General features: G+C 48.7%; 2 protein-coding genes across 6 annotated transcripts in view; one reads left to right on the forward strand and one right to left on the reverse strand.

Annotated features, from left to right (window-relative positions):
- Positions 1–322: 322 nt before the first annotated feature.
- Positions 323–15,456, forward strand: LOC137155238 (uncharacterized). The gene is made up of 5 exons (XM_067551440.1): positions 323–671; positions 10,732–11,868; positions 12,195–12,373; positions 13,300–13,434; positions 14,483–15,456. Exons 2-5 carry the CDS (start codon positions 11,352–11,354, stop codon positions 14,861–14,863), a joined length of 1,212 nt encoding a protein of 403 aa, XP_067407541.1. The 5' UTR covers positions 323–671; positions 10,732–11,351; the 3' UTR covers positions 14,864–15,456.
- Positions 15,457–15,608: 152 nt separating this feature from the next.
- LOC137155237 (uncharacterized) overlaps positions 15,609–24,728 on the reverse strand; it is a 31,273-nt gene continuing 22,153 nt past the window's right edge. For 3 of the 5 annotated variants that reach the window (XM_067551436.1, XM_067551437.1, XM_067551438.1), the window contains exons 9-14: positions 24,259–24,475; positions 22,452–22,594; positions 20,788–20,901; positions 19,397–19,600; positions 18,460–18,553; positions 16,654–17,275 (exon numbers count right to left, since the gene is read on the reverse strand). In XM_067551436.1, coding sequence (XP_067407537.1) covers positions 17,212–17,275; positions 18,460–18,553; positions 19,397–19,600; positions 20,788–20,901; positions 22,452–22,594; positions 24,259–24,475 — 836 coding nt within the window. In that variant the 3' untranslated portion in view covers positions 16,654–17,211. The other 2 variants (XR_010920390.1, XM_067551439.1) reach the window with 2 other exon arrangements.

Here is a 24,728-nt window from a genome sequence, read left to right on the forward strand (position 1 = left end):
GGCTTGATTTTTGAATAAAGCCCGGACCAGCAGCTCCGGGTTCAAGCTTTACTCCCCTCTCTCTGTAGAGATCAGGACGAGAGACCGGGGAGGGTTAGGGGGGCAGATCAGCCTGCAGCGGCCCCCCGCCGGCTTCTGGCACCTCCCTCTGCTGCCGGTGGCTCTGGCCATGCTGGGAGGGAGGGGGAGGCTGCTCAGTGACAGAGCCGATCCGGGCCGGCCAGCGAGACCTCTGCGGTGCTGTGCGCCGCGCCCCTGTGGCCAGGGTGGGAGGCGCGGGGGAAACAGCTGAGCTCAGCTGTCCAGGAACTAACAGTTACCGCCCGAAGCCCCGCCCCTCCCCCTGCGCGCGCGCGCACACCAACCCAAACCCCCGGCCGGCCCCTCCGCCCTTGGGCCGGGAGCCTTCCTTCCCGGCATCCCTTGCGGCTCTGCCCCCTGCCCGCAGAAAGAGCGAAGCAGCCGCAGCCGCTTTTCAAACCGCGCCGCCTGGCTGCGGCCTCAGCCGAGTTGGTGCCGGGCGGGGCCACAGACAGACAGAGCGGGGCAGCCAACCGGGCCTGCGACCTCTCCTGACTCTCGCTGGCGGCGGCGGCTAGGGCTGGGCTGTGCTGGCAGCGGTTCCACGTGCCCTGGAGGGACCGGGCCGGACCGGGCAGCTCCCACGCGCTGTACGTAGACACGGCGGAGGCCGGGGCTGGGGCTGCGGGATCAGTGTTCGAGCGTGGCCGGGCCGGGTCGGGTCGGAGCTGCCGGCCTGGCTGAGGCTCGGGCCGCTCCGCTCGTTAAGCTGCTGGGAAGGGGCGGGTCCCTGAGCGCGCTGTGCGCTCCGGCCCAGGGCCTAAGTAGCATTTTTTCGGCCGCTCCCCCACCCCCCCACGGGGCTTGCAGCCTGGGCAGGGTCCCCCCAGGGCCTCCAGGCCCCGCTGAAGTGTATTTTTCTCCCCATGTGGGGCCGCGGCTGAGCCCTGTGCCCAGGCGCCCGCGCCGTCTGTCGCTGTGTGAATCCGTGCCCGGCTCCCCCGCATCCCAGCCCCGTGGCACGGCGATGCTTACCGCAAGGGCTCTGTGTGATCCCGTGCACCGGCTGTGCAGCGCGCCCAGCCGCTCGGGTTTCATGTTCGCTGTGTTATGAAGCGGCTGGTGGAAAGATGCACTTGCCCAGCACATGGATGGCTTGGCATTGCTCTGTTGGACCGTGCAGCATCGCGTCTGCCTGTTGCACAGCGATTACATCCCGCTGCCATCTCATTGTACAGCCGCTCATTGCTGATGGCTTCCATTCATTGCAGCCACTTTCGACCCTGTTGTGTTTGTTATTAAGATCAGAGTTGTGTGACTCTCCACGTGCTCTAAAGGGTGAGGTGCCTGTTTGGCTTTAGAGGATGTGATCGCCTGTCACGTGGGCAGTAAACACTGCAAGGTGGGGAGGATTTTACCTATCTGCTCTGAAAGCCGGAAACCTTTAATCTTAATTGTATGTGTAATAATGGGACCAAATTGTCACTGCAGGGAATTAAGATGGGCCTGTATTTCTAATGGCTGCCCACCTGGGTGGGCACTAGGCATATATGTTTGAAAGTGCAGAGGAGGCTTTTCCTCATTTCCCTTCCCTCTCTTTAGAACGTTGTACCCTTCCAAGAACGTCGACACTGTCAACTTGGTGAAAAACCAGAATTTACCTAGCAGTTGTAGCTTATTTTTAACTAGTCTCTGAGCCTCTGGATTTTTGTCCACCTCCACCATCATGGTTTAAAACTGTTCCTTGCAACAGTCTTGCTGCTAGTTCAAAAACAAACCAACCTGTAACTTCTAGTACTGTACATGGGTGAGAATGCAGTTGAAAACCAGTTTGTTTATGTAGGAGCTGGGCCTAAAAATGTGCAGTGACAAATGGTTTTTTCAGTGACCTTTATAAAGCGTGCCCTACCTGTGTACGAATATGCTTGCTGAATATTAAACTTCCTGATCCCAACACATGGAACAAGCATTACATATCTTTTAGACATGTGCAGGGGATACAAGAAGTCAGAGATGTGTATGGGATGAGTGTGTACTTTTATTTTTAAATTCCCAAAGCTGCAAGGGCTACTTCAGAATCACATGCATGTGGAGGAAATTAGGAAGCTTAAAGCTGCCATAGCATTTTTAAGCTAGCTCAGTAATAGATTGGCAATTGTTCCTCATGCAATTTTTGGATGTGCCCTGTTCAAACAGATATGGTGGATTTGCTGGATCACTGGGCTTATTGGCCCACAACCTCTTGTGTTTCAGGAAATCCACTTTGGCAGGAATGTTGCTTTCTTCCTGATCTGTGATGTTAGATGGTCTAACTTTAAGATCAAATGTGGTTCTTCCTCAGCAAACTACCTTGTATGCTTTTACACAAGTGTGAAAAATGATCATCACACTTCAAATTACATAACACGCCTTTTCTCTATAGTCTCAAGATGTTTTATACCTTCTGTTGAAGGATTTTAGTGCTTTAAAAACAAACTAATTTAGCCAAAGTTCTGTGAAGTAGGGAAGTACTATACTCCATTGTACAGACTGTGACAGTGAAGCACAGAGAAATTGACTTTTGTAGGCCCAGATCTTGCTGGGCATGAGTAAACTTGCATATAGCTTAATTTGAGCGCAAGATTGTAAAAAAGGGTGTGACAGGCTGTGTGTTGGAGACTGTGTTTTCGGGCTAATTGAGATATGTGGGAATACCCTGAATTGTTAAGTTTGAAATATAGATACGGTGAACACAAAGCGATTGGTCCTTACATGATCCATACCATGTCCAAACTAATTAGATTCAAGAAGTATAGATGTTAGTAGCTAAGAAAAATTTATATAAACAGTGTACTGTGGGTGTGTGCCTCAAAATAGCACCCTGTAACCCTCAAATTCATCATTTGTATATGGTTGTGATATTTCATACAAAAGTAAGGTACCATATGAAACATCATGATCTGTTGAAACTAATTGTCCTGTCAAAATATGTGCATCGTATATGGAATTATGATATTCTGCTATGTGATTGATATTGAAATATGTTGTGTGTCCAGGAGATGCCCACTCAAGCTGGGTTGCCAGTGCTGACAGAGGGGTGACCATACCCAAACAGGTGTTAAGTGACCATGACCAGCCCTTGACCAGCAGGGGAATTGTAAACAAGAAATTTACAATCCTGTAAGAGACAGGTGCTCAGGCACCACACAAAAGGGATTGCTCAACTCTGTGACTCGGGAAAGCCCACCAGGATATGCCTGGGCCACTATCTTTTCTGGGACATGAATTGAGAGTATAAAATGAGGGACAGTGGCATCATGAGACCACCTCTCTCCTACCCCACCTATGCTGAACGTAACAAGAATGCTGGGAAGACAAAGATTTTGAGGAAACTGGTCCCAGGCTGAAAAGGAAATTCAGCCTGTGTACTAAGAACTGTAACCTATCTGCAACATCCAGTGGGGTGAGAAAAGCTGTTTTGATTCAAATCTTGCTTACTTTAATAGTTCAGGATTTAGAATGCCTGTTCACTTTTTATTTTCTTAGGCATAAAGGTCACAGATAGTTAACTATAATTTATAATCACTTAAAATCTGTCTTTCTGTAGCTAATAAACTTATTTGAATGTTTACCAGTGAGTTTGTCTAAAGTGCTTGGGGAATTTGCTCAGATTACTAGGCTGGTGCATGTCCACTTGCCTTTGAAGTGGCAAACTAATTAATGAGCTTGCTTTGTTCAAGAGAATATTGCTGGGGGTTGGGAGAATGTGTTGGTGTTTCCTGTGTATAGTACGTGAGTGGCTTTGAGTGTATTCATGCAATTTAGCTGGTGTTTCTCTGTATGCTGGTGGCTGAGTGATAACAGCACCTGGAGGGGTTGGCTGCTTGTCATTAGCAAAGCATTGTAAGAGACAGCCCAGGCTGGAGAGTTAAGGGGACACAGTGGTCCCACAGTTCCAGTTTGTACTCTGGGGTCCTGTCACAGTGGGGTGTGACTTGTAATTATGGTATCACCCTGTACCTAAACCTTTGAGCCTAATAAGGTAGCTGGAGTCAAGCTGAGTGTTTGGATCCCAGAGACCTGGATGAAGATTCTCCCAGAACCGGGCGAGGCGTTTTGGATAAGCTGAGTGGAGAAGATCTGGGAGGGCATCCCAACAACTTCTCAAAGGCTAGAGAGAGAAAGCGACTGTAGTAGAGTTAGGAATGGAACTTCCAAGTATTTTGCCTTAACCAGCAGTCCATCCTTCTGACATACTGAAGGCTGACAGGAAAGTGATCTTGCTTGTTATGATGCTCTTCCTTAGAAGAGAATGAGTCGGCACCATCTTCATTCATCCAGCTAATTGCTCTTCTGATAACCAATTTCTCTCTTGTAACAATCCTGCTCCTAGGCCTTTTCCTAAAATAGCTGCCTGAATAACTAATATTGTAGAGAAAATATGGACCGTGTAACACAGAATGTTTGCACAGACTTCTCTTTGGGCTTGGATGGAGTCTTCACAGTTAGCAATGGTTCCATTTTGTTAGTTCTTTGTATGATTTGTAGCTCACAGTATGGCTTGACTAAAAGCACTGCAAAGTGGAGAACTGTGCTAAGAATTGCCTGGGCCAGACTACCAAACCCAGAAAGGACTTTAATCTCTGTTCCATAAAGTCTGTAATAGCAAATATTCTTGACTAGCTGGGACTGTTTTTCTTCTACAGTTTCATCAAGATTTGGCTTAGGACATTGTGATGCTGACAGACCAGCTCAAACCAAAACCATAGACCAATTCACTTGTGTGTGAATATCAAGAAATGCAAATAGTAAAAAGTAGTAAAATGCATAGACTAATTCATTTGTATGTTAATAGAGATAAAAGGAGATGCTAATTGTATTGTTTTCGCCTATCTATATCCTGTTGTTTGCTATCACATTACATATACCTTATGTATACCCTGTAATTAAATAACCATAGATCAGTGTGTGTTAGTGAACACAAGAAGGTATTTAATGTGTAAACTTCATGATAACTGATGGATTGTTTGCTATTAAAAATATTTGCATTTATGTATAACCCTGTAACTAAAATTACTCCTCAAAGAAACCTTGTGAAATGATAATGAAAGGACTTAATGACTGTAACAGAAAATGCTCATTTCAAAGCAAGGAGCCAGGGAGTGAGTAAAAACACTTCACAGATTATCTGAGGAAAGAAGATATAAATATTGATTCAAAGGCATGATCCTTCATCTCTGATTGTTTGGACTCTTACAAGGAAGATACCAAATGCAAAGTGGAGATCTCCAGTAACATCTGGGTTCTCTGAAAAGACTTTTTGAGAAACTAACAGTTTATTACATCAACTGCTATCATTTGGATTTACAAACTTTGGCTCACCTGTTAATGTTTTTTACCTGCTTTAATCTCGCAGTAACTCATTTCTTAGTTTTCTAGAGAATTGACTTCCAAAGTAATTAATCTGGGATAAGTGACTGATTCTTTGGTATTGGGAGTAAATTGATGTGGTGTGATTTTGTTTGTTGTGTTTTATGTGACCATTATCACTAAGTCCAGTTTGTCTGGGTGGAAGAATAGGCTGGAGTGCCTAAGGGGACTGTCTGTCTGTCTGTGACTCCATGGTAAGACTGATAGTGTTCCAGGAGTGTACAATTGTTACTGGCCTGGTGAAATCTAATTATGGACTATACCACCAGTTTGGGGGGTCTGCCCTGCTTTCTGACAGTTTGACCTGAGATTGGCACTCACAGTTGTGAGCCACTCCAGCTAGCATGACAGGCACATCCTAGATATTTAATTTCTTCCTGAGCCAGTGTACCTTTCCTTGAAACACCATCAACCCAGCTTGCTGAATCCTTTTGATTTTTCTCCAATTAGTCAGTACTCTTCATCTACAGTCAGTACTGTAAATGAAAACATCCTTCAGGTAAGATGCTAGGAAATCTTCATGCCCCTTGAAGACTGTCCAGCAGCCTCTGAAATAGGGATGGAGCCCCAAGTAATTCAAAAGGCATAATTGTAAATGGAGCTATTACGCTAGCACTTGTGCTCCCTCCCAGTGCTACCAAAGATTGAGGCGTTGCCCTGTTAAGAGTGCATTTCTATGCAACCATGCCCAGTCCACTCACCTTCATTAGTAAGAGGCTTTCCCAAGTGAGTAACTCCACAGAAATTAATGGTAATGTTTCATTTTTTAAACAGTGTTTTTTGCCCTTCTGGTTGCAAGAAAACTTTCCAAATATGAATCAAGTGGAAACCAATGCAGTGCTGTCATCTTAGATCTACTGTCAACTGGCTCCAATACATTTGCTGCTACTCAGAGCTTTTCCAAGCTGCTGCAGAATGAAAACCGACCAGACTCTTGCCAGTTTTTGCTGCAGCTATTTAGAACCCTGTGGGAAAGCAGCAAAACTGATAAGAACGGGTCAGGGTCAGTCTGCTGCTGTCAGGGAAACCTAAGGCCACTCACTATAAAGGAGACTGAGAGGGGTACAGTAGCAGCATGCCCTCTAATCATCCTGCTAGCAGCCAGGAGATCAAGTGGAGGGATGTATAAAGAGACTGCACTTCTCTTCCAGCAACTGGAGGGGGAGTGTTGGGTTTCCTTGGATTTGTACATAAGTGTGTGACCAGGAAATGTAGGACTGAAAGAGACGTTGATAAGTCATCTAGTCCAGCCCCCTGCACCGAGGCAGGGCTATGTATTGTTTAGACCATCCCTGACATGAGTTTATCTACCCTCTTGTTAAAAACTTCTGATGACCGAGATTCCATAACCTTCCTGGGCAATTTGTTCTAGTGCTTAACTCCTGACAGGAAGTTTTTTCCTAATGTCTAAGCTAAAACTCCCTTGCTGCAATTTAAGCCCCATTATGTCTTGTCTTGTCCTAAGTGCTTCAGGAGAACAATTTTATCCTCCTCTTTATAACAACCTTTTACGTATTTAAAGACTATTATCTCGTGTTATTCAGTCGTCTCTTCTCCAGACTAAACAAAACCAATTTCTTTCATTCTTTCGTCATGTGTCATGGTTTTTGAGACCTTTTAATAATTAAAGGATACTCAAATGAAATTAATTTGGATCCTGGTAGCTGAAGAAAACACTACAGAACCTTTTCTGGTAGCTGTAAGGTCATTAGAGAAATGGCTAAGTACAGGAACACCTCTCTCTCTCTCCCTCTCCCTCTCCCGACATAGTCCTGTGTCATGATCACAGGGTGTGGTTCTGGCTATTGTCCTTACGAACAGGCTGTGAAACTAATAACCAAAGCATTAGGGTGACTCTCTGAAATTAGACTTAAACGTTAGTCATAGCTGCCACCTTCAGGAGTTCAGGTGACATGAGGATCCAGCCATTCTTTCCAGTAGTTTCTCTACAGATTCATCGCCATGTGCTAACCCCTTCTTTTTCTCTCTATTTGTCCCTTGACTAGCTCAGGAAACACTGCATATTCTCCTCATGCTGCATAACTTTCTGATACTTTGCACAACTGTCCTCTACTGTATCAAGCAATTCAGCTTTTATTGATTTTAATCTGCATACTTTTAGTATGTGACTTTCTGTCCCTGATAGACCTTACTGATCCATCTAGGCACTGTGACAGCACTGCAGTATTTGCATTTGCTGCCTTGTTTCTGGTTGCTGCATGTTTCACCAATTTGGGCTACATTTTGTACTAAGGCTATGTCTACACTGATGGCAGCAAAGTCGCCGCTGTCAGATCGACTTAACTGACCATTCCGTCAATCCAGAAATCGCCGCAGTTAAGCCACCCCTGCAAGTGGCGTAGTGCTTCATCGATGAGAACACGGTTCCCATCGGCGCAGCGCAGTGAAGACTGTGCGCAGAAGAGAAGCACAGAAGTCAACGGGAGTTATGCAAGTTCTTTGCATGCTTTGCGTAACTCCCGTCGACTGCCGCCGAATCACCAAGGTAAGTATAGACAAGCCTAAGTGAGCGATAACGTGTAGTGGGAGGAAATGCACCCACTTAACCTTTTAAACTGCATTTCTATCTGACTGAGCTGCATGCCTTAATGACTGAGAACTTTGGAGGACCTGTTGTCCCATTTGTTGCACAGCAAGTTCTTGAGTGTGTGTTCAGATTGTTAGTGACTAGCATAAGGCAGCTCTGGTCAGCTGCCAAGAAATTAATTACACCTTCTCTTTTTTAACTGGATTTTTTCACTGCCTTCCCCCAGCCACACATCACTGCAGACTGGATCACCGCTGGGTCTGGCATTCATTCTCCCCTCCTTTTCTAGTAGACAGAGTGGCCTTTCATATATCACCTGAGCAGCAGTGGAGTGACTGGGGAGGTGTATGACTTTTTATGGTACACCTCCATGAAGGAGTAATTAAGTTTCCCTGCCCTTGTTAAATCTCTCCATAGACAGGCCCGTGCAGCTCATCAGTGCTGCTCCTTGTGTGATGGTCAGAGTGGTTGCTGGTGTGCTGTGAAGAATTCCACACCCCAACAACCAAGGCAGGGTTCCCTACCTGCCCCACTAATTTGGGGGAGCTGATGCTGGGGCCATCCTCCTCTTGCCCATCCTGAAAACATCTAGTACATGGGAGATAGAGAGTAGCACTGCACCATGATGATCTGTTTGCAGGGGAAACGTGTAGGATCTGATTCTTCCCTTGCTTACACAGTGGAAATTGGGAGTGACTCCACTAAACTAAAAGGATTTACACCAGCATCAAACTGCTGTAGTGAGTTCAGAATCAGACAGCCTTGTGTATTCTAGGGGAGTAAAGTCTTATAAATTTGTCAGAAGCTATAAACACAAAAGGGAGCATTAAACTTATCCAGCTGCAAAGTTTACATCTGGGTAAGTAACTCATAGCTATGAGTTAATCTGGAATGTAACCCTTTGAGTGACCAGGTCTGCTAGATGACCTTAACAAAAATATAGCTGCTGACATCAAATGTGTATGTCCAGTCAGCTGTAAAAGGTCTGGCAATAAACCACTTGAAGGATGAAACTTAAATCTTGCATAAAGAAAATCTGTTGTAACACCTTTCATCCTAAAGGATCCAAAGTGCTTTACAGAACATGGCCCCCAGTCTTGCAGATGGATGTGTGTGGTGGGGATCCTTACTTCCCCACAGAAGCCTGTTAATGTGGCTCTGCATGGGTACAGGGTTTTGCTTGCACAGTTCTGATTGCATGATCAGGCCTTATCTATTTACAACTGAAATGCAGCTCTGTGGAACGTAGCCAGGTAGGTGAAGGAAAGGGGTGTTTTGATCAAATACACTGTGCCAAAACTCTGCTATTAAAAGGGCCATGGGACCTTTGATATCCAGGCAAAGTAGACAAGACCAGCTTTGAAAAACTCATGCAGTGTAAACTGCATGGAGCTCTTCTACTCTGGAAACTTGTCTCTGTCAGCCCTGTCTTAGTGTGGTGATGGTGGTCAGGGAATGGGCTAAGCACTGGTTCCAGGGACTCTCTATTTCTAGAAATACAGAAATCTCTTTTTCCAGCAAGTTATTTGATTTCCGGCTTACAGTGTGTATCAATGAGTTTGGAGTTTCAGTTGTCTAGAGGGGAGTGGGACCATTGGAACACAAACCTGGCTTCTGTTATCGGAGGCATAAGAGGTGTCCTACATTTAACACAAAACACCACAGAATGGAGTTACATTTACTCAGTCTCCGTAAATAATTGGCAGTTTCCACAGTTACAGATACTATCTGACCACAAAACCAAACTAGTTAACTAGGGGGAGGTTTCTAATGGAAACTCCAGCAAATTCAAAACTGCAAATCAGGAAAGCTACCTGCCTTTAAAAAGTTGATTGGCTCTGTTCCCAAAAGATGAATTAATGAACCTCTGGAAGGGTCATACTAGAAGAGTGCAAAAGTCTCTCTAATAAATGTGTAACTCGGTCAGCTGTGTTGCACCATCTTTGAGCCCTAAGCAGCCGCAGCTCTGTCAATAAAAACAATGTGGAGAACACAGCCCTTGGAAATGTGCTGCTTGTTTGGTAAAGGAAAGCTGGAAGCATGCAGCGGGATCTGTATAAACAAAGGCTAAAGAGGAAATAAGGTAGACCAGAGCTGTTAAAGTACACACTGTTTTACAGCCATGGGGGAAATAGCTGGATTAATGTCTAGCCTGGACAGAGAATCTGTTACTCTCTTGGGCAAGCCTGTTTTTTTCCCTCCTGAGCAGGAGCAGTAAAATAGCCAGTCTTTCTGTGCAATCTGTATAGTGCAACCAAACCTAGCCAGAACCACAGGAGATCTACAACAGTTGGCCTGTAGTTTGCTGGTCTGAATTTGGCCCAGAGCTATCAGGGTGGAATTTGACACAGTTCTGAACTGGCCACTTCCAGCAAGTAGGATGCCACGTGCACTCAAGAACCAAAATCTGAACTCAGCCACTAGGGCTCCTAGCTGGCATCCCAACAGTTAGTGGGTTATCACCTCCTCCCCACTGTCTTCTCTTCCTCCAGCCTCAGAAAAGGGCATTCACATACTCAATGCCAAACAGAATGACTGAGTCCCATCTGAAATGACAGGCCCTGGCTGCCCCGGCCAATTGTGCTTTAAGGCCTTGGGATCACAATAACAATTTTTAATAGTGATGGGCAATGTTCCCGGCTGTTCTTTAAAGGAGGGTAGAGGATTTTTTTAAAACAACAACTTTCAGAAAAGAGACTGCAAGGATTCTGATGCACCCCATCTCCTTTCTTCTTTTTTTCATCCACCTATAGGCTAAGGGCAGCTAGCTGAGCCTAAGGAGTGGATCCACAGCTTGGTACATGAGACACAAGCCAACCCTGCAGCTGGTGACCTGGCCCAGGATGGCTGGGCTGCCAGTCTCATTCTAACGGGCTGGGAGTGCCTCTCTTTCCACTTTGACCAGGGATACGCTCAGCTGCTGTGCCACTTCCTTCCTGCTCCTCACCCACAGGAAGCTGCAAGCCTGAAACTAGTGGATCCTTCCATGTCCCCGATGACCAGGGAAGCATCCTGCAGCTGCTATCAAGCTGGAGCTGTTGTGACTCCAGGAAGGGCCATGGGTACTGTAGGCAGCCCTGGGACACAAAACTAGCAGAGGCTTAACCTCTTCACTTGCAAGGCATGGTGTAGCTGTTAGATCATAGCCCTCTTTAGCCACAGATACTACCTCTGTTTCTACACCCCAAGTGCCCTGTCTCCTTAGCTGGCTGCTGGGACAGAAGTAATGTTGCTCTGGTGTGCATGGGAGGAGCATGGCCAAGCTGGCTGCACTAGCAGGAGTCCCAACTAAGGATGTAGCGACAGGTGACTAGCCCGAAGAAGTGGTTCGGGAAGGGCTTTGATCCATGTCTCTTGTCCTGCCGAGCGAGCAATGGGCCGCTTGGACGACCACGCCAAGAGGAGGATAGTGGAGCTGCGCAAAGCCGGGCTGAGCTTCCGCAAAATCAAGAAGGTCCTAGAGCTGGACAATATCCGGGTGACCCCGCAAGCTGTCTACCTGTTCCTCAAGCGTAAGAATGTGGAGCCGGCCCAGCCTCCGGGAGCCTCCCACCCCCAGCCAGCTGGAGGCCGGGGGAGCAGGAGAATGGCCATCAACCGAGCTGGCTGGGAGGACGAGCAGCTCTGGAACTTGCTGCAGGAAAATGAGACTGACCAGAGCAAACAGGTGGAGCCCAGGGGCAGCAGGCAGCCATCTCCCAGGCCCCCAGCACTCCCTGGAAGAGCCCCCATGAGCTGCGAGGAGCCACATCTCAATGACAGCCAAGACAGCAAGGACAGCATCAAAATAGTCAGTGTGACGTCGCTGTGCAAGGATGGTGGACAGTTTGAGAAGGTGCCTGTGGTGACCATGGGCCCATCTCCAGGGACACAGGTATCCCCTAATAACGGTAAGCCCTGGCTTTCTTATATATTGTCCATTAGCCTCAGCTAGGCCTCTCCCCTTCTGTAAGCAACCTGATGGGTTGCCATGGTGTACCAAGGGTCTCTGCTCACATCCCTGTTTTCCAAACCCAGGCTGGCTGGACAGGACTTGTAGGCCGTTGTGCATTGGTGAGGTGAGGTGGGGCGGGAAGGTGCATGATGGAGATGGAAGGACATCATCCCCAGCTGAAGGGGTTTTACTCCCTTTTGGAGCTGAGGAAAGGCTGGCCCTCAGTTCAAGGATCTCGTTTCCTGGGGCTTCTATCTCCGGTTACTCTGCCAATCCATCCAGGTGATGACTGCTCTGGGACTCGGTCCTCGGCTTTGGGTAGCCGCCCAGCTCTGCTCCCGTCAGCCACAGTGCAGCATCAGCTGACCAGCAGGGGCAGGATGTTCTTGCCACCTGCCAGGAATCCAGCCTTAATTGTGAAGAAGAAGATTGTGGACAGGGCCATCCATCTCCAGAAAAAGGTACAGGGCTGGGAGAGGCAGATGGGACGACCTGTGGCTAGAAACCCCTTCTCCAGCCTGGCATGACTGGGAATGCGCTCAGGGAGGGACCTATCAGCTTACAGTTAGGCTGTCCTTAAAGGGCTGGTAATGGTCCCCAACCTGGGATGGCTCTGTGGGAACCCAGGCTCCAGGGCTCAGCAGGGACACGCAGACTGTGGGCTTCTCTGAGGTCCCCTTTCATATAGCCTGCTCCATGGAGTTGGGTGGGGGGGCACATGGGAGCCAGAGGCATGCAGCTGTCTTCATGCAGTCTGGCAAATGCAATGGGAGGCCGAGGGAGTCAGTGACTGGGGCCCCAAGCTCCCCTCCCACTTTGTCTCAGCAGGCTGAATTTTTGCCCATTCAGGATCCTTGAGGTCTGTTTGCAGCGCCGCATGGCTTTGGACAAATCACTTGCCTTCTCTCTGCCTCTGTTATCCCTGCATAGCAGAGGGGGAAAGGCTGGGACTTCGTTACTACTGGCTACAGACCCATGCTGCACTGCAACTGGCAACACCTGTGCTGCCGTCTTGAACAGGAGGGCAGGAGAGACATGAGTTTTGGGTGGCGTGCTGCCAGCCAGACCAGAGACCCCTGCTCTGTGGGCTTCTACAGAACAAGTGTGGTCCCCAAAATCACTACAGACTCTGGCCCAAGGGGTAGTCCCTGTTCACTGAGGTCCGTGCTGGAGCGGTAAGGGGCCCCGCAGGGCAGGGCTGAGGGGCAGCCGCAGCACTGCGTGGGGAGGAGACACCAAGGATTGCGAGTGGTGCTGCAGGGCACAGTGCGATGCATTGGGAGAGGAGAAGCTGTAGGTCAGGGCTGAGTCTCACTTGAACACGAGTCTGCACAACTGAGGCTCTGACAAGCACTAGTGATGCTTGTAATTCTCTAACCCTGACCAGGCAACCATTCACAACGGGCAGAGTCCATCTGGTTCTGCGACTGTCCTGCCCTTCTTGGTGGGGGTGCAGCCAGCCAGTCAGCCTCCCAGGGTGAGCCCATCTGTCATGGCAGCCTCTAGGAGCCGCAGTGCCCACGTAAGTAACCTCAGACGCACACCCCCCCATCACCACCCAGTGCTGTCTGTAGGCACTAGCCCATCGAGCGAATGAACCATCCTGGACGCCAGGAAGGGTCAGCACCACACATTCTGCCTGGCTTGCCAGGCTTCCTTGGGACAAAGCTGCAAGCAGCGTGGCCACCTACTCTTAATGGCTCCAGGAGTGGGCGCTGATCTCTGGTGGGACACAGAGATAGTGGGGGAATGTCCAAGGCTGAGGGGAGATTGATTTAACATTTACTGACCTAATGGCAGCATTTCTGGGTAAGTAGCAGGGTAACAAATAACTGCCAGGCACAGGCAAAGCTGGATCTGAGAGAGGCCTGGCGTTCTGGATCTGGGAAGGCCACTAGGCCCAGCCTCCATCTACTGTTGCTGAGATGGCCAACGCACCTGTGCCCTGCCCCACGAATCATGCTTGCAGAAGTGAATTCTGGTGTACCCTCTTGGAGGGCTGGGGTGGGGAAAGAGGAGCATGTGGCTACGCTCATGGGAAGCCCCACTCCAGAGTGCCTTGTTAAAAGCTGTTCGTGCCCCCATTGGGTATCTGGTCCCTGCCAGCTGACTGCCTTAGCCCCACTGAGAACCTGGCTGAAGGCCCAGATCTGCTCTAGAAGTTGCTGGTTGCCTTCCAGAAAGGTCACTGACTATAGGCTCCAGGTTAGCAGATCAAGAGAGTCTCATGGCCCCTTCTCTTCCTCCCTAATGAGGCATTCCTAGCAGGCCAAAGCATACAGTCCTTTACGGCTTTCTGAAAAGTGAGGGTATTCTCCAGTTCTGCACATTGGAAGGCTGTTACTGAGGGGCCAGGTTGAAAGTGCTGGCTGGATGGTAGGTAGGGCTAGAATAGCAGTGACAATGGAGGAGAGGGTGCAGGTCAGATCACAGTGGGATGTAACGGGATGATGCTAGCAGTCCTCCGCTCATGTTCACACCACTAACTCTTGAATGCACACTATAGAGGTCTGTGCCCAGCTGGTTCTATAGGAAAAGGCCCCTCACTGCATTTCTGATCTTTCTTCCAGGTCAAAGACACCGGCACTCAAACGACTCTGCTTAACACAGCCTGTCCTCCAGGTGCTCAGAGCTCTGGGTGGGGTGGGCAAATGTTGGCTTCCTCACCCAGCCCACAGGCCATTGCTGAGAAGCTGGAGGCCGTGCATGCAGAGGTGCAGAAACTGACACATGCAATGCACATGGTGCTAGAGAGGCAGTGCCACATGGAGCGCCAGCAGGAGCAGCAGCAGAGTTTCCAGCAAGAGGTGCTGACGACGCTTCGGCAGCTCAGCTCTACCATGAGCCATGGCACAGTGCCAGGAAACCAGCCCTGTGTCCCTTTCAGCAGCATGGCAGATCCCTCGCCCACAGTGCCAAACTTCAGCCAATTCAAGATGGAGCTTATCTGATGAGAGGCTGATGCCAGCATGCTTACGTGGGCCTGGGTACAAGAGTGGCATGGAGCTAGCTCCAGACAAAGCAGCTTGCATGGGCCACCCCAGCAGAAGAATAAAGGGCTCCCAAGCAAGTAGCTGTGGCTGAGTGAAGAGAAGCAGGCACTAGCGTTTTATAAACTGTAGCTCTAGGAGCCTCCCTGAAAGAACGGAAGATAGGGCAGAGGAAGGCCGTCAGTAACTCTGAGACTCAGTCTGCTTTGGCCTAGTTAATCCCAACCTGCTGCCCACAGGAAGAGACATACTGATGGGAAGCTGAACTAACACATGCTAAATGAAAGCCTTAATTCTAGCCACCATGTACAGCAAATGACATACTGGTGTAGCCCATTAGCCCCAAGACCAGGGGTATGGGACTCCAGCAGCTGAGAGGGTGGCTACAGCCAAGCAGCTTGGTACACTGGAAAGAAAACATGGGTGCAGGCATCACTCTCTCCTTGCTCAGAGCAAGCGTGAGGACCAGGGACTTGGGTTTCTTTCCTTTCGGAGAGTGGCACATGGAGAGTGAAATAAGCTCAATAAAGGCTATACACCCTATGCTCTAGAAACAGACTCGGCTCTATTTTCGCATGCTAGTTTGTATTTCGTACATCACCTTCCCCCACGTAGGACTCCATGCAATCTGAGGTGTGATTGATTGATTGCAGCTGGTGTAGACATACCTTGGCTAGCTCATTTGGTGGAACAGTGAAGCTATGGCAGTGCAGATTAGCTGCATGGATCATTACCCAGTGTTCATGGCAGCCCTGTGCATCTACGCGAACTGCACTCACGCCCCAGGATTGATGAGGGTATGGGACTCTCCGGCCAGGACCAGCATGGAGGGGGAAGAAGAGTAGAGGTAGGAACTTCTCAGTTCATTGCACTTCAGACTAAATGCTGCTGATCTTCCCCTAGGATCCGAGGGAAAGCAAGGATCGCTGTGATAGTTCATCACCAGCCAAACAGCCCCATTCTTCCCTGGCTGTACCGTGGCTGCTCTACAATTAAAAAACCCCCCAACAAACCTGAATGTAACATAGGGCAGACCTAGCTCTATGGGCATGTAATCCTGCCTGGAGCAGGGCTGTCTGACACAGCCAGGCGGGCATGCAACATGGGGCGTAGTGGTGCTGTTGGACACAGAGGTGGGCACCTAATGTGGACTAGAGCTGGGCTCTGATGTGGCTGGGGCGCAGGTTATGCAGGGTGGAGCAGGACTGGGACCCGGCTAGGCGGGCACATGACATGGGGCTGTCAGCCCCAGCTAGGCGGACACATAACACAGGGCAGGGTGGGGATGGGCTGTCAGACACCGCTAAATAGGCACATAACACAGGGTGGAACAAGGCTATCAGTGATGGCTAGGCAGGTATGTAATGCAGGGCGGAGTGGGGACAAATGCTGGCGGAGTGGGGCTGAGAGACCTGGCTAGGTGGGTTTGTGTCGCAGGGCAAAGCACTGCTTCCAGCCATGGCCAAATGGGCACTCTGGCAGGAGTATGTTGGCAGCAGAGGGCTATGCAATATGCTGAGCTCCAGGACTTTGAACCCTGTATTTTAATGTTTGACCAATAGAGGGTGGAAGTAGCAGCCCATATCTGCAATCAGGACTGAGCTCATGTTGTTTGCTAGGGAGTTTTCCCCTATTGCATCTGAAGAGGGGAATTAGTGGAAATCCAGCCCCAAGTCCTTTCCTCTTACCAAGCAGCTGCTCCAATGCCTGCCTGCTCAGGCAGCTCTTGGTCCTGGCAGCCCCGCCTAGGAATGAGAAGAATGTCTTGTACCAAAGACAGTGCTTGGGGCATAAAACAATCCCCCAGTGGTGGGGTTAGACACAGCCAAGCCAGGCCCCTGGTGGGCCAGAAATAACATTCTCAACCAGAGAAGCTTCTGCACAGCCCACCTTAGCGGCAAACTTTGTGTTAATCACATGCAAAACCATCCTCTCTTCATGCAAATGCGTTTAGGGTTGTGCTGCTGCATGCCCCATTATACAGTTGTCAGAATGGCAGGGCCTGTGAAAGGCCTGGAGCACCTATCAACAGCAGCTCAGGGCTTTTCAAGTTCTCCAGCCATCCCAAGCTTCGGCAAGAAGAAATCTTCACAGAGCCCGGTTTTAAACCTTTTAGTCAGTCGTAGCCCAATCCAAGTTTAAAAAATAATCCAGGCACTTCAACTGAGTGTTCCATTCTCACTGTAGCGGGGGTTGGTGCAACAGTGCTGATGTGGGGGAGAGTCCTGGACAGATGGCTTGCTCACCTTAAGATACAAGCCACCCTGCTGATAATGGATCTTGTCAGTGAAGATTTTTTCCTTGACGAGTCAGAAGTCTGCTGCCATCTGTCGCCTGTCATTCATTTCAATGGTGGTGTAATTCAGGGGGTGTCTAAGAAGAGGGTGAAAATGCAGGCAGGTTAGTTACTTTGCTCCTTCATAGCAGGTGGATAAAGAGAGAGCCTCTAAGCACACAACCTAATACAGGCAGGGTCATCTGGTCAGCAATTTGGTGGCCCTAGCATTACAATACTACAAAAGCTAAGCCTTCATTTCAAAAAAACCTTTCCAAATGCAAACCTAGTGTACAGACAAAGCTTGGAGGTATCCACTATCCCCGGCCAGCTTATCAGTATTAACTCTGAGGCCTACTGATGACAATGCACATAACATTATTAGGTTCAAGAAATACAAATTGAGTGCATGTCTGGCTGATTTTGTAGGAAATCATTTTTAAGTCCTGTTCTCTCTCCCCTCCCCTCCCCCAAACCGGGCTATACTTAAAGTTCATCTGAAAGAGATGTTTAAAGCGTTTTTCTACTCCCCTATTGAGATTTACAGGTTTGTCCCATGGTCCGCTGGGAGACAGTGAAACTGATTAGAGAGTGTCCTATCAAATATACAAATTGAAAATATTTGAACAAATTGGGAAGAGTTGGTGAGAAAAGAACTACTCTGCTCTAGTTACAAATAGCATTTAAAGGATAACATTTTCAAGGCTTTAACAGTTTCACTGTGGTTAATATTGGCAGAGCCGTCCACGTACCTGTCTGCCAGTGATACCACAATAGCACCAGAGAAACTGGCTGCTGCCAAGAGTTTTGGAGATAGGAACTAGTCATTTGAGTCAGTTCCACAAAGCAGGAAGTCACTTCTCTCTTGCCCTTCAAAGGACAAGAGGCAGCTCCTCCCCTGTGCTAAGAGAATCCTCTCCCTCACCCCAAGCTGCCAGGAGCCCCCATGCTTCCTTATCCTGCTACCACACCCTCCAGCTTCCCCCTGACTATGGTGGAGGTTGTCAGCACAAGCAGTCAGAGCAGCAGCCAACAGACAAGGTTAATAGGGCAACCACTGAACTCATTGAAACCTTCCTTTACAAGATTACCTGAAACCGATGCAGAAGCTGCAGTCTGCTGCACCAGCGGACCCTGCCGCATAGTTTGGATCCAGTCTATTGTGGAGTACACAGGGCTCTGGGTACAGCAGGAAGCCCCCTAGGAAGGGCAGGATCACTGCAACATGATGCGGTAGGGAGGTTGTCACTTGTGGCAAGGAGGAGATACGATGGTTTCTTACCTTTTAAAGTAATAGAGGGCTCCACCGACTAGTATGAGTGTGAGCAGGACAGATCCCAGGACAAAGAGGGTGATTTTCCAGGCCTGGAAGGGGGCTGTGGGAAAAGAAAAGGGGAGCGAGGTGGAGAATTAGGCAAGGTATTTCTCATCTAGCAGAGACTGCACCTCAGGAGAGCAAGGTTTCTTATAGCATCCACAGCACTCTCTTTCAGCCTCACTCAAGGCCTGGGAAAAGCTCACTACACAGCATTGTTGTTTTCACTTTCACCCTTTGGACCTGCTGTTGGCCCTTGGCAGTGTGTTGTTCTGGTGGGGCACAGGGTGGGTAAGAAGTGGAACAGCTCCAGATGGAGGCCCCCCTCCCCCATTTTAACTCCTGTAAAATCAGGTGTATCCCAAGGGCTACAACAAAGCCTCGCTGTTAGTCACCAAATAACACACCAGGCCAACGCTCTGCGCTGAGAGAGCTGCATTGATTGTGCTCTTCGGAGCACGTGCCACCAGATGCAGGGCCATTTCTCTGCTTCCTCTGCCTGTGGCTAGGAGTCTGCTGCATGTGAACTCACTGCAGGTTAGACACTGCGGGTTGTGACATTCTGTATCCTAGCAAATCCCTCGAGGGTTGGGCCTTTGTATTCTATCCAGGGCCTTATACTGGGACTATCCTCATGATACCAGAGTGCCTTCCAGCAAGGCATTAAGGGACATGACGGGCACATCACCTTGAACTTCAGAGAAGCTGGATCATCTTACTTGTCGCTTGCAAGGCCCCACTGGCTTCCAGCAGAGCAGTCTGTGCACATGAGGGTCTAGAAGTCACTGCTCTAGATCACCCCCCAATCTGTGTTCAGTTTCCAACATGGCTACTCTAGAGCTGGCATTCTGGATCCACTGCACGCAAGCCTGTTCGACTCATTTTGTGTTTCCCTGTTACTCACGGCTACTGTGTGACGTTGCCCCTGCATTGTCCAGAGTGACACACTCTTTGTTCATTTTAAGCACTCTCCCATCCACAGGAAAGGGATGGAGGCTGGTGAGGAAGTCCCTGCGCCAGTTTAGGATTAGATACTGCTGCTCCGGCGACTTGGCCCACACGTGGCCTGAGAGCTGCACCATGGAGTCTGTGCAGGTGAAGTTAAGCTCTGCCGGGAGGCAAGGAAAAGAGATTCTGGTTCAGTTTGGACAGACTGTTCCCTACCCCCAAACCTGTAAAACTTCTCATGACTTTTTTAACTGAGATAGCAGTGCCATCAAATCCCAAACCAGTGTGGCTCAAATGCAAACCCAGTCCCCATCAATGCACTGCCTCCCTCAGCCCAGCTCTGATTTCATTCTGGAGAGGCGGTAGGCCAGGCTGTAATCCATTTCCCATTCAGAGTTCAATTTTGTGCCCCCTCTGCTTGGTTCGTTATAGAAAGGCCAATAGGGATACATCTTGACAAACTGACATGGATAGAAAGTAGCTTTCAAGTTATCAGCTTTACAAAACAAAACAGGAGCAATTCACGTCCTGATAAATAATGCTTCTTACATTGCTCCAGAGCTGGCTTGGTCTACATTTTCAGACGCAACAAGTAACTCTGGGTGCCTCTGTTAAGGGGTCTCTATCCCAGATGCCTTAACAGGGACCGATTTCCAGAAAGTGCTGAGCACCCGCCTGCTGGAAATCAGGCCCTGGTAAGGTGTTTCAAGGAGGACACCCAAAGTGATTTTTGCTTCTGAAACTTGTTTTGGGAGTCATTCAATACAGATTTTTGCATGCCCCTTCCATCCAGGCTATCGTGCATTAACACTCACCACAGTTCTGATGAGCTCTATCATAGCCCAGCGTTGGGTGTAACACGCCAAGAGGGGCTGTACCAAAAATTTGGCTTCAGGTAGACACTTTGGTCAAATCCTACCCAAGATTCGGAGAAGTGTGTCAGAAGCTGGGTATCAACTATTTGTTTCAGGCTAAACAGGTAGGAGAAGGGTTTTTTCCCCCCCAAGGCACAGACAATGCTTAACGGCCATTAGAGTCAGCAGGAGTTAGACACAAATGGCAGATGCTGATACTCTCTCTGTGCTTCCTGCTAGCTCTTCTGCTCTGAGCCTGACAGAGGCACCATAAAGGCTAGATGAAGGAGACTGGTTTTCCCCAGCCTCTAAGTGAAGCATGTGGTGTGGGAAGGGACCATGGCCTTTATCACAAATGGCTGCCCTGCCACTACTCTCATGAGGCACCAGGAAGAGAAAAAAGTGCCCACCCTCTCTGCTTCAGTCAGGGTATGTGGGCTGGCCAGCACGGGGGCTGGGAACAGGAGGAGGGGGAGATAAAGTTGGTATTGACCTTGTAGATAGAACTGGGAGACACCACAGGCACAGTTCACCTCGATGGATTTCGTTAATGCCTTCTCCATGCTGTCAAGCGCCCACTCAGGATTTGGGGTCCACATAGAGCAATCTAGGGGAGGAGGAGGAGATGTTGTTAAAGTGCAGCTGGCTCTGGTAATGAGTCTACAGCCAAACAACCCTAAAAGCTCCCAGCCTCATATGATCTCAGCAGGGACAAGGCAGGGTTGGGGCTGGTTACTGCTTGGATGCGAGGTCCTAGAAATAGCCACAGCTAAAGGGTGCAGAGGACAGAATGACAGAGCAGTTTGCGGGGGATTCCACCCTCCTCATACTGGCATGAGCTTGTCCTGAGGCCTTGTCCACTGAATTCAGGGACTGAGACGAGAGTTGGATTTTCTACAGGCCAGACATGGCAGAGACATGGACATTGATTTACATTCAGATGTCACCTCCACGGGCCAGGGTCATACCAAACTGTTCATGAGGCGCTTCACGCCCTTCCCCTGGGAGGTTTCTAATTTATTGGAACATCTGATATTTCTGCCAGTCTGTGGGCCTCACTTTTCATAGACTTGTGTGTCAGCTTTACCGAATGCTCCCCACTCCCATGGGAACCCAGGTGCTAATGGCAATGAAACAAGACCAGCAAGAGGATCAGAGCTGGGTCCCAAGCTGCCAGGCCTGGGAATACTGCACAAGGTAGGGAAAGGGGAAAGCCATGCTGCCCATCTGGCTGACAGACCAAGGAAGCTGTCCGAACACAGGCAGAGGGCTGCTGTCCTACCCATTCCCCAAGCAGGCTATGGGGGTTTTTCGCCTTCCGCTGCAGTATAGGGCACGGGTCACTTGCTGGTGGCTTATCTGTACCTTGAAGTCTTTAAACCGTGATTTGAGGACTTCAGTAACTCAGTCATAGGTCTCTTACAGGAGTGGGTGAATGAGATTCTATGGCCTGCATTGTGCAGGAGGTCAGACTAGATGATCATAGTGGTCCCTTCTGACCTTAAAGTCTATGAAATAATGGATACTTTGGCAGGATGCAGGGCACCACAGTGAGACACGGACATGGGAACCACACTGACCATAGCTCAGTTTGTGACAAATCAAAGGTCTCTTACAGCAGGGTCTTAGGACACTGGCCTATGCCCTGTTGCTGACCTGAGGGGTTAGGGCTACATCAAACATTTTGCTCGTGTTGTATCAGCCCTGCTGGGCTGGGGCAGGGTGGTGTGCTTTCGGTTTCTCCAACCGTGTCCCAGTTATCACCAGAGATGTGAGGGAGGATTTCCTGTCGTTGCTGAAAAGCATGTGGACTTTCCACAGAGCTGCAAAAGAAGTCTCAAGATGAGCATTCAGTCACAGCTTGATCAGAGAGGTGCCTGGAATAAAATACCTTGCCCTGCCTAGTGACAGAACTGCTACTCCTAGTGTCCGAGGGGCATGGGGTCCCATCACCTCGTGTGCGCATGCATGCACAACACACCTGACCTCTGAATGCAGCATATTTCACACTGACAGGTTGCACTAGTGCATTCATTCCCCACTTTCTCCACATCTTCTGGGCTACATGAGGGTGGATACTGAGCAAAAGTATTCCCCCTCAAATCCGTCCAGGCCCCTCCCCAAACCCACACCAAGTGCCCTGAGAGCTCCCCTTACTGGGTGTCAGCAGGCACATGTCAAGATCCACAGCAAATGACTTGAGGGGGCAGCTGTTCTCCAAGCCAGGTGTAGGATCCGAGATGGCATACACCAGCGCGTCACTCACATCGCAGCAGGAGCAGCGGCTCAGAGCCACAGGCCTGGCCCCAAGAGAAATGAATCATGTCTCACTAATACAGCATTTCAAGGGCTTCTTCAAGACATTCAAGCCACAACCTCCCTTTCAGAAGCCCAGCTTCAGCCAATGGGGAGGCTCACCCAAGATGGCGGAGAGCTTGCTAGGACAGCCACGTTTGTGGAAGATGTTTTGAGCAGCTTTTGCCAGTGTCTTAGAGACAGGATTAACCAATCATAGAAGAATAGGGTTGGAAGGGACCTCAGGAGGTCATCTAGTCCAGCCCCCTGCTCAAAGCAGGACCAACCCCAACTATATCATGCCAGCCAAGGCTTTGCCAAGCCAGGCCTTAAAAACCTTTAAGAATGGAGATCTCCTCGACCCTGATGAGGAGCAGAATAGTTGAGAGTCTTTGGCCATAGGAAGGGCTACTTGGATTTGGACAGCTTGATTCTGGTTTCCAGAGAAGCACCTAGGAAGTGAGGTAACAACCCCACTATTGCCAACCCCCAGTGTTAAAAAATCATGAATCAGGCTCCCAAAAATCATGCGATTGTTCAAAAAAACACTTTCATTTTGGAGTGCTTATTTGCCGTCTGAAATTTTTGTTTTTACCTTTGAGTTTCAAGTTTCTCTGCACGCCGAGGTTTAAAAACCACACACACACACACACACACACACACACACACACACACACACCCCCTTGGCAGCATTGCAGCTTCTATTCTTCCCCATGATGAAAAAGAAAGTTTTTCTACTGCAAGGGGCAGGAGCACATGCCAGATTTCGTTCTGAAAGGATGACGACCAGATAACTAAGTTACAAACAATTGCCTTGGAAAGGAGAGGCATGCTGATAGCCACTTCAGGAGGCAGAGGACTTTACTGCCATTTTTCTAATGCATCTCCTTTTTCCTTGACAAATATATACGCAGCAAAGCATTTCAATGAACAAGTGGGAGTTTACTCACTTTCTGGCTGAAATTTAAGATCTACTCAAATGGGTTTGGCTAGAGCCAAAGCTGATCATTATTTTCTGCGTTTTGCAATAGTTTGTGTTTTTCATATGATGCAACAAATATCCCTTATGGAAAAAACTACAACATTTTAAAATCAAGAATAGGCTATTTGTGTATAAAATTCTAAGCCCAGCCCATAGAATCCTATAGCAGAGATGAGATTCTTTAGAAATTACTCTTAAATAATGAAAATCTTATTTCTAAAGAATCCTATTGGTTTCTTTACTATTAAGTTTTTAGAGAATTTGTTCATCGGGGAATTAACATTTGAGAATTATTTCACTTTAATTTCTTTAACAGTTTGCTTCCCATTATTATTTGGTACGTTGGAAATGCAGTTTATGCATGGCCCAGACTTATGGCTTGGTTTTGCTTTGAATCAATCAGTGTGTGTAAGACTTCATCTGCATCATTCTTTTTTTCATCTAAGGGAAGAAAGACATCAGATCACATCTGGTATAGCCTGTTTGTTCCCATTATTACATTTTCCATTGCATCATCCAGTTCAGCTCTGCAGTCCTCACCTCGGTCCGATTTGGAGGGTATAAAGATAAAATGCTCAAGGCTCTTTCAAATCTATCTTCTGCCAGCAGGAGCCTCCAGGCACAGAAAACCTGGGGACCTTTTCCAATGGAAGGCTCATAACATGTTGGAACCAGAAGCTACCTCACCTCTCTTCCGCAGAGGGCACAAAGTGTGATGGGCCAAGAAAGTTCAGTTGTCCTCTGCCTGTGCTAGACTCCCATGTGTACACCAGAGCATCCACCAGGTTCTCTGGAGTCACCATCATGCCAACAGGAATTCTTGCTTGACGGCTGTTGTAAACTGCCACAGCGCTGGAGCCATGTCTGACAGATGGGGCGTCCTTGATAAATGGCAACTGCTGATCTGAAAACAGTAGGAAAAATTGGTGACCAAGTGGGCAGCTTTAGGCAGGGCAAAGTGACAAGCCAAGAGCAACGAGGAATAGATTTTGTTGGTGCCTCCCTGTGATGTCTCATGACATCCACACAAAGAAGCCAGATAAAACCATAAATACTCTTGCTGGAAGGTTGCAACATAACTTCTTCTCTTAGAATTCAGAAGAAACCAAAACCGCAAAACAGAGAGACAAAGCAGGCTGCTGCCATCTTACTATAGG

The sequence above is a fragment of the Emydura macquarii genome, unplaced genomic scaffold (assembly GCF_026122565.2).
Source record: "Emydura macquarii macquarii isolate MOO-44397 ecotype Brisbane River unplaced genomic scaffold, CSIRO-AGI_Emac_v2 contig_1348, whole genome shotgun sequence".
Lineage (NCBI taxonomy): Eukaryota > Metazoa > Chordata > Testudines > Chelidae > Emydura > Emydura macquarii.

Coding starts and splice junctions, on each gene's coding strand:
- LOC137155238 (XM_067551440.1), top strand. CDS start 11,352: ATGGGCCGCTTGGACGACCACGCCAAGAGGAGGATAGTGGAGCTGCGC. Junction 11,869..12,194: donor ACAGGTATCCCCTAATAACG/GTAAGCCCTGGC, acceptor CAATCCATCCAG/GTGATGACTGCTCTGGGACT. Junction 12,374..13,299: donor CCATCCATCTCCAGAAAAAG/GTACAGGGCTGG, acceptor AACCCTGACCAG/GCAACCATTCACAACGGGCA.